General features: G+C 39.0%; 1 protein-coding gene across 1 annotated transcript; it reads right to left on the reverse strand.

The window, feature by feature from the left end:
- Nucleotides 1–3,938: 3,938 nt before the first annotated feature.
- On the reverse strand, nucleotides 3,939–7,216 carry nkx6-1 (NK6 homeobox 1). The gene is made up of 3 exons (NM_001016583.3): nucleotides 6,610–7,216; nucleotides 5,415–5,587; nucleotides 3,939–4,187 (listed from the first exon to the last, which is right to left on the reverse strand). The coding sequence occupies exons 1-3, from the start codon at nucleotides 7,214–7,216 to the stop codon at nucleotides 3,939–3,941; spliced, it is 1,029 nt and encodes a 342-aa protein (NP_001016583.2).
- Nucleotides 7,217–9,763: the final 2,547 nt, after the last annotated feature.

The raw sequence follows: 9,763 nt of genomic DNA on the forward strand, positions 1-9,763 counted from the left end.
GCCCTTAAAGGAAGTAACAATAGCACCTCATCATATTTTTGGTAAAGCACCATTCTACCACCAAGGGCAGTATTGCTTTACAGTGATCCCACTGAATGACTTGTGACCTTACTGGACTGAATAATTTTACTTACAGGAATACTGTCATTGGAAACCATGTTTTTTTTTCAAAAGGCATCAGTTAATAAAGCTTCTCCAGCAAAATCCTGCATTGAAATCCATTTTTCAAAAATGCAGATTTTTTTATATTTAATTTTGAAAGTTCACTTGGGGATAGCCATATTCTTCATTTCCCAGGTGCCACAGCCATGTGATTTATCAAAATCATTCCTATAATTCCTATGGGTTAGAGGTGTGTTAATCACACCCACTGATATATACGCCTGTAAAAATCTTGTAGGAATGAATAGAATATGGGTGAGTTTTTATGTATTAAAGGAACAGTAACATCAAAAAATGAAAGTGTTTTAAAGTAATTATAATGCACTGTTGCCCTGCACTGGTAAAATGTGTTTATTTGCTGCAGAAACACTTCTGTAGTTTATTGTAGCCTCTGGGGCAGCAATTCAAGCTGGAAAAAAGGAGAAAAGGAACAAGTTACATAGCAGATAACAGATAAAACACCATTGTAACATATTTGTTATCTACTATGTAACCTGTGCATTTTTTCCTTTGAATGGCTGCCCCCATAGGTATACAGTAGCTTTGTTTAACTATAGTAATGTTTCTAAAGCAAATACCCCAGCTGTACCAGTGCAGGGCAACAGTATGGTATATTGTAATTACTTTTATACACTTTCATTTTTTGGTGTTCCTTTAAACTCTAAACTCACATTTTGATAAATTGCCCCTAAATGTGATGGTGGCAAAATTAACCATATTGTAGTTATTGGACCATCTAATAACTATGGACACTCAGCTTTGGGGTTTATTAGCCAACCAGGATTTCGGTTTTAGACTATTATGTGTGGTGTATTTTAAGAGTTTGTTTTTGAGGACAGGACTGTCATCGGTAACGTTGAGGAACCGTACAACTAAAAGGTCGGTGCCCCTTGTGCCCTGCAGAGTTTGCCCGGGTCCAGATACTGCTTTGCTCCAGCAGCCTATGCCCCTAGCCAGAGCACCACTGAGGTCAGAGTCTAGATATTGTTGCATTAAACAATATAGAACAACCATTGCTGCCAAGGCCCCTGGGTCTAAAATTTGCCAGAACACTTCTGCAGTTTGATGGGTTACTGCTTTAGGGTCTATGTTGCTACATACACATTAAAATGTTTGGGACTTATTGCAATGCAATTACAGCACTACATGAATTTTTTTCATTACAGATGTAACATTAGTAAATGTGAATGTCCGATACGTAGCTCTTGTAGCGGCTGACTGTTGGATTTGCGGCCAAGCAGCGCTCATCGGCAAATTTGGCTTCTACTCCGCTAATGCAGCCATTTAATATTTGTAAAATGCCAGGCACTTTATTCGTTTCCTTTGTCGGAAATTTACAAAGAAAACCAGCGCGCATGTTAATACAAACCAGTCGTTCAATGCAAAGCCGCACAGATCGTTTAATTTCACTTATAATACTGTAACACAACAGTTCACCAAGAGGATTTTCCTGATACGTTCTTGCATCATGGTTGAAATACCGTAGTAAGGGATTGTGAATGGCATCGGTCTGGCAGTGAGCCAGGGAGCCACTGATTTGTGTGCCAGACTGCCAGTTATACGTGAATGGTTGTCTTGTAGACATTGCCATCTGTTTAATTCACTTTTAGGGGGTTAATTTATTTTCAGTTGTTTTCGGTGTAGTTGGTAAATATACGGTAGCTCGAGATGTGAAGAAATAAATAGAAACGGAAAGGACGGTGACTGTCACATTTTACTGACAATGTTTTTGTCGAACATGACAAGATCGAACTGAAAGAGCGATTGTTTCTCTAGCGTTTCTAACTTCGCCTGTATTCCGCATAGCTGTCAGAGGTGCCTGTCGTTTGTGGCTGCAGTGGCATTGGGTGGAGTTCAACCTATAGCTTCGTAACCATAATCTCTGAACGCCAGATTAAACGATTTGCCTGCACTACACCAACACCTTCATTTCTTAAATCCTTTTTCTAAATATTGTTTTGTTATTTTTATGCTGAAAAGAGTTGCCGAATTGGATTGTATCTTGAAATGGTTATTGTCTTGAACTTGCTATTTGTGTCCGCTATTAAAAAAAATGAATGAATCCGTAAATTTAGTTTGCAAAAAGTAAAAATAAAATCAATAACATTAAGCGAGAGAAATGTAAAATAACGTTGTCTCCTTATTTTCTAAATATTTTTTTGTAGGTACTGTAAAGCATTTGAATTCCTATAATTAAATAAATATGATGGCAAAAAAGTCCCCAAAGTGTCATTTATATAACTAAACAGCTTAAACACACATGCGCTAGAGCCGTAATTTTAAATAGTATTATCACAAACACACCTGCTGCTGGAAAGACAAATATATTTAAGGTAGATAAAGAAAGTGATGATGGATAGATGATAGATAGATGATACTCTTATAGATCATCCTGTGAAATCCATAATTTTAGACCATCATAACTAATTAAATTAAATACGCTAAAGCAACAGAAAAATAGGAATAACCAGTAAGTAACTGGTAGTTATTTATAGTGAGAAAACGCTACAAAAACCTTAATATGGATGTATTGAAAATCGAAAAAAATTTACATATATTTATATCTTCCTACATCCAAAAATGCGATAATTTCAAAAAACAAACTTAGAAGCGTTGCATTTTGTTACAAGTTTTATTAGATCTCACATGAGACCAGATTATTTGTACCTCCATGTTTTAGGTGGCAGAGAACTACTAACCACCTTTGATAGATTTCTTGTTTAAAACAAAAAAAGTGCATAACATACTGCATGATTCTGCAAAGACGTTCTATGCTTTCCAAAGTGAACCCCTGTTTCTCTTTAAATATAAATTAATAGACGTTAAGATGCCAATATATCAATGAAGGGTATACCTTAAAAAGAATAACATTTACATGTCCTATATTAAATTTTATAATACAAAACACACCTCTTAGTACAATAGAACTTCAAAATGAAGTGGCGAATGACCAAGGTCAAATAAAAGTCCAAGAGCATAACAAATCGGATGAAAGGTGTAATACTTTTAACACTCTCATTTTACAAACTTAAATTAGTACTACATGTCAACAAAGGCGCTGCCATTTAACCTGTTGAACTGGGAATTTAAAAGTATATTTAGCTATTGCCTATAGGAAAAGAAATTGTGGCGGAAACAAACCGATGTTTGGTTTAAGCGTTATCTCTACCGATTGGATTTTCCTGGAACACTGCAAAAAGAAATACAAAATGCTAATAGGATGGGGTTAACTTTTGGACAGTGGTCACTTGGGTGGTCACAAAGGGTGATCTACACAGAAACCTTGGCAGGAGAGAGAAAGGGTGAAAGCAAAGTCTCAGTGAAATATTTACAAGGGCTTTCAACAAGTTGTTTGGAAAATACTGCAAGTTCCACCACTCCAGGGGCAGCCCAGCTGGCACATGATTCAGAAGACATGTTCTTTCTCAGGTCCTTTGATTGCCCATTTGAGAAAAGTGCGACTGGGCCATTTTATGTCTTCTAACAGTCCTGCACACAAAAAGGCATGAGGTGGCTTTATGGATGGGACCGTGTGTGAATCATTCTGATGTTGCTACTCTTTTTTTTCCAAAGCCTTGGTGTTTAGAAAAATATATATACATCTTGGAAAATAAAACGTCTTATTTGGCCCTGTTAAAGGCGCAGTGCTGTGAGTGTAGGGGAGGGTAGATGAATATCCCCAAGTTGGCCAGAAGATCTGGAGACTTTAGTAGCCCTGTCCCTTCCATCCCTTGACAGCCATTGTCCCTGCCAACTGTACAAGATGCATGGTTGGCCTAAGAAGAGCTGTCATTTTCAGACTGTTGGAGAAGTATGGCGCTGCTTGATTTGTGTTTCTTCAGGAGCTGAGTGATTTTTTCATCATCTGAGTTGGGGTCCAGCGGTTTGTTGTAGTCATCATCCTCCTCCTCGTTATCAGAAGCTCCCTTCAGCCTCTCAGTCTCTGTATCCTGCTTCTTTTTAGCTGTGGCCATCTCAGCTGCATGTTTCTTCCTCCATTTGGTCCTCCTGTTCTGGAACCATACCTGGAAAGGAGATCAAAGAACTGTTTTATATATTTGTTTTATATTTGTAAATCTTAAATCTGTAATAAGCAGGCCTCATCATTTTTTAATACAAAGAATTATTCTAAGAATGAGAAAGAAAAAAATAAATCTGTAAACACTAAGATAATCGCTTAATAACATGTATTAATGTTGAATGATCATATATAGCAGGGATCATTTACTAAATAGCTCACAGGTTACAATCGCTGGTGAGTGGGACCATGAATCAAATAGCGACCTGCGCTAACAGCTCTCCGGCAAGCGCAATCTTATAACACAGGTAAGGACTACATATAGGGCAGATTTATTAAAATGTGCGTTTAGAGCTTAATACATGAAAACTCAACCACATTCCATTGATCCCTATGGGATTTTTAGAAGCGTCTTTATCAAAGGGTAAACGTTAGAACTTACCATTTCATAAATACGCTTCTAAAAATCCCATAATAATGAATGGAACATGGATGAGTTTGTATGTATTGAGCTCTAAACTCACGTTTTCATAAATCTGCCCGGTAAAGTCTGAATTTGCATAGTTCTTCTAACACCTATTTTATATGGCTTATTTAGTATACAGTTGGATCTAAATCCGTGCCAGCGCTAGGGAATTGAATCCCTCACAATATTCACCCAAAATAATTATTAAAAAAAATTAAAAAGAAAACTAGGGAATAGAATTGTACACGTGGGGCGGCAATCTTTGTTAAATAGGCTTTAATGAACATCAAAAACATGATACGTGATTTTAAAAGAGACAAAATTTGACACGTCTCTGTCTTTAATCGACTATAAAAATTAATTTTCTTAAAATTTGCCTAACGAATTTGTTGTCTCCAGTACTCAAAGGAACTGCACAAACGTTGACACAACAGCTAATCAGCATGGGTATTCAGCCGTAGCTCCCACTATTCTTGGTCCTATGCACTGACCAGAAATAAACATCTCCATTATACATGTAAACATTTTCTTGCCTGTACTTATTTAGTAATCAATACAAAACGCAAAACGTGTTTTATTTTTTGCTGTTGCAACTTTTATTTTTGGTTTGTTATTCATTAATAGAAAAGATATTTTATTTAATTACTTTAAAATGACTGGTACGTTGGGTCCATTAACTTTTGCTATTGTATTGTTGTTTCAGCTTGGTATATAAAAAACGAAGATAAATATCAGATCACAGAATAAAATATGCAGAGATTAATTTACCTTCACTTGGCTCTCTGTCATGCCCAGGGAATAGGCAAGCCGGGCTCTCTCCGGCCCAGCTAGGTATTTCGTTTGTTCGAAAGTCTTCTCCAAAGCGAAGATCTGTTGGCCAGAAAAAGTGGGCCTGGTGTGTTTCCTCTTTCCATCCTTGTCTAGCAACACAGAGCCCTGATCTGAAAGAAGATCACAAGATAAGAACAATGGTAAACATATACAAAATCATTATCTACTGTATCTAGATCCACATATAGGCACACACGACGCACATATTTAAATAGTCTAAAATACATTTCTGCACGAGATACTATTTTTGATGAACATCTTTGTTTCACAATGAAATTTACTACAATATAAATATAATAAAAGATTTAGAAATTAAATGACAACTTGACGTTTTGCGAGATATAGCGGTATTTTAAATCGATATTTTTTTGCAACTATTATAAATATCTACATATATATCGTTGAAAACTGTTCTGTCGAATAAAAATAAACAATGCAGACTACGATGCAATGTGTAATATATTTTACAGTGTAACAAATGTAAATTTCCTTCACATCCATATATTCTGCATTATAATTATACAGTTTTGCCCCAGGTCAATGCTAGCAGAGCCTTCATCATGGTAAAACAACTGTAATTGCTCCAATTTTAAGTTGTACGATATATAAAATATATTTTATAAATATGTATTATTAGTAATAATTCACTGAGGACTCATTATTTTAGTTAAGCACTTCCATATATAAAATTTATCACATAGACCAAGCTTAACAGTCCAAAAATAACTACACTGGGAATTTACTGAAAGGATTTTTAGCTCCCAAAACAAAAACCGTTACTTCGAAATAATGTTTTCCACACCAATTGTGCTCATTATTATCATAACTCACTATAATGGTGATTTATATTCTGTAGGTTTAGAAATTGTTTATCTTAGATGGTCGAGTATCGTATATTTAATTATAGCTTTTTAATGAGGGAAATATTTTTTAATGAGGGACATATTATCTTGACTATCTTACATTGTTCAGCCTATAAGAGCTAATGCTCCTGAGCATTACACAAATCTACAGGTTTCTCTCCTTCTATATGTAAAGGACACACTTGTAGCAAGTCCAGCTAAAGCCACACGAGTAAAGCGATCGTTTGAACAAAGTTTGCTATTAAACAAGTGTTGCTTGTAATACTTACGGGGGCCGCAGGCGAGCCGAGCATCTCTCCAGGGCGGACTTTGCATTACTCCAGGCCAAAAGATGGGAGTCCTTCCAGGCAGGTCAGTAAGAGGCTTGGGGTACCGTGCCACTGCCATGGCAGCGCTGGGACTGAAGTAGAGACCAGGAGGCGGGGGCGGAGGGGGGCTCAGGCTGCTAAATCTTGGTAAACCCGCCAGAATTCCGGCAGGTGAAGAGCTGGAGGCCACTGCAGCAGAGGAGGCCGAGGAGGAGGTGGTGAGAGCCAGAGAGGGTAGGCAAGAAACTATAGGGCGACTTAAAATATCATTGATGCCATGTGGGGTGGCTGCTGAAATTTGTAGTGGAGGTGTCCCCAAAGAAAGCCCTCCACTAGATGGGGGAGAGGATGAGTGTTTGTGTGTGAGCTGCGTCGGGGAGCCCAGGGGTGGTGATGGAGAAGAGGACAATGATGAAGATGAAGAGGAAGAAGAAGAAGTGGATGAAGAACATGCCTGAACAGGGAGCGTATAAGCAGGGTACAGAGGGGCTTTCATCTCTGCCATACTATGCAAGGCTGCCAGGGGTGGGCTGCTTAGGAGGAAAGCGCTCTGCCTGGTGCCTTCCATCTGCCCTAAGGTTAACATCACTGAGCCACTTAGACAGCAGCCCCTCAGAGTTTATCAGGACAGGTGCTAGAGGGCAGACTTAGGAGGATGGGGTAAAAAGTGCAGGAAAATTATCTGGGTCTGTTAAATTCCTTTTTGTTTTACTGTGCAAACATAACCGATTTTTCTTAAATAAAAACTCTTAGTTTAGAACAATAAATAGGGCAAAACTGTGTCCACAGGGATACTGGTCCCACAACTCCAGAAGTGAATCAATATCCTACCAGTGCGGAGAGCAGTCAGTGCTGGGATGTAGTGCTGAATGGTGGGGGTTAGAATCAGTTCAAGCTGCAGACGAAATGATGAAACTCCAACTCCATGGGAGAGACTGCAGGATCGTTTCAGCCTTTTAATTCACCATCTTCTGAAAAACACATGTGGGATGCTCTATAGGCAGGGGCCCACTGCTGCTCTTCGCTAGTCCAGTGCCAGGGCAGTTTAAGTAACTTTTGCACTGCACTTGTTAATGGATTCTTCTTGTAGATGCTCTGCTTTACCACAGAAGGTGTGCAGGTTTTTCCTTTTTCAGTCCTGTTCCTTCACCTTCTCTCTTAAACTCCTCGCCTGTCTGACAACTGGAATAAGGCTCTCCAAGGTAATAACACATTCTCCTTATCCACGACCTCCTTTGGCGCTGGGGGTGGAGAGGAAACTTTCATCTGTCAATCATTCAGCAGATGGGAGCGTTCGCGCTCACATACAGCAATGGACCAATAGGCAGAACTGAACCGAATGACGCACTGCAAACACGCCCGACTCTCTGATTGGTCCCTACTACGGACCCCTGCTGGTCCTTACCGTTTTAGCATATTAGGCGCGCCTCTTGCAGCGGAGCGATTTGTTGATGTTGTTGAATTAAGTTGGAATGAGATCGCTATGACCTGTGCGCTAAATGACTGCGTATAGAAAATCGAAAAAGGTCACTTCTGTCAAGTAAATGCGAGTTGGCTTCCAATCAAGTCTAGTATAGTGTGATTATTCAGGGATAGAAACTCCTCAATCTCTCTGCCACAGAAACAGTCGTGCACTTAGGGAAACCGATATAGCTCAGGTGCAGAGATTTTAGCGGGGACATAACACTTGTGTCCGTGGGGTCAGGTGTATAGGAAAATCAAATCATACGAGATTTTCTCTCGCTGGATTGTAGCATGGCAGTGGGCACAATGGGTTAATCCCCGCTGTTACCCACTGCCATGCGAAGGAACAGGAAAGGGGAGATCCTTGCTAGGAGAAATCGAAATGCTTTAACTACAGAGTCAAGGGGTGGCTACTAGCTCAAAGTCTCATTGACTAAGGCGTTTCAATGATAGAGAACCCTATATTTCCTGATCCTTCTCATGGCAGTGGGCACAATGGGTTAACCCACATTGTTGCCAACTGCCATGCTACAGTCCAGGAAAAGAACATCTCGGTATTCGGTAAGTATGATTTGATTTTCCTATTACTCGTCTAGGACGCAGCCTTTAGCCAGGTGGGCGACAGAGGCTGCTATCGCAATAAGAACCGTTTTCTTATTTTGATTCCATTAAGCTACAGATGTTATACATTGAGCTACAGATGTAAAGGTTTGATTTGTCAGTTTGTATTGAGCAGCAGCTGTCCAGTCACTTTAAATGTCTAGTGGCCCTTGCCTGTCCCAATCTGGAAATCTCCTGCTTGCACGGGGTATCAAGGGTGCTCTGTCTAACGTATGTAGAGAACACACACATGCAACTCGTGCATTTGTGTGTGTCGCAACTGCATCAAAATGAATCTCAGGGCATTGAGTGACCCCTAATCCTACGGACCAGTTATTATTCGTAATTATTTCATATTGCCCATTGAGGATTCACATGGCTTTTACTCTGCCTATTTCTAATATATAAATAATGCGATAGTGTAGCGCAGGCGTGTGAGCGAAGTTATTAATAGTTTATCAATAGTTGCACAATCGAATAACATTACTAATTCCCAGGGATAGAAAGCACCCAATGGTTTATCCATATAGCTTAATAATGTTAATGCAGATAAGCCACAGACACCCATTGTACTGTACATACAAATTCGTTGAACGGATTGTTCGCGGCGCCCCATGCTAAATGCACTTCAGTTAGTAGCCTAATTTCTGTCATTTCTGATTTCTGTACTATGTGGCAGTAAGAGTGGTTTGAGTCCCTCGCACACACGCTATAAGCATGCACAGTTTTATCGCACTGTTTATAGATTAGAAACCGACAAAATGAAAAGCCTTGGGGAACCTCAATCGGCAAATATGAAATGATTACGAATATTACATTTTTGTTTGTTACAATCAGTTTACACATTACCCTTTCCCAGGTCTTAAGTGACAAATGGCACTGATGTATTTTCCCTAAGCAGAATGTTTCTGATCATTAAAATATAGTTATAAAGGGTTGATAAGTGACAAAGGGAACAATTGTTGCGTGATCAGTTATTGTCTCGGAGAATTAAAATGCGTGCTATTTTAAAAGGTACTGTAAACAATACATTTATATGACGTACTTCAAT

The sequence above is a fragment of the Xenopus tropicalis genome, chromosome 1 (genome assembly GCF_000004195.4).
Source record: "Xenopus tropicalis strain Nigerian chromosome 1, UCB_Xtro_10.0, whole genome shotgun sequence".
Taxonomy (NCBI): Eukaryota; Metazoa; Chordata; class Amphibia; order Anura; family Pipidae; genus Xenopus; species Xenopus tropicalis.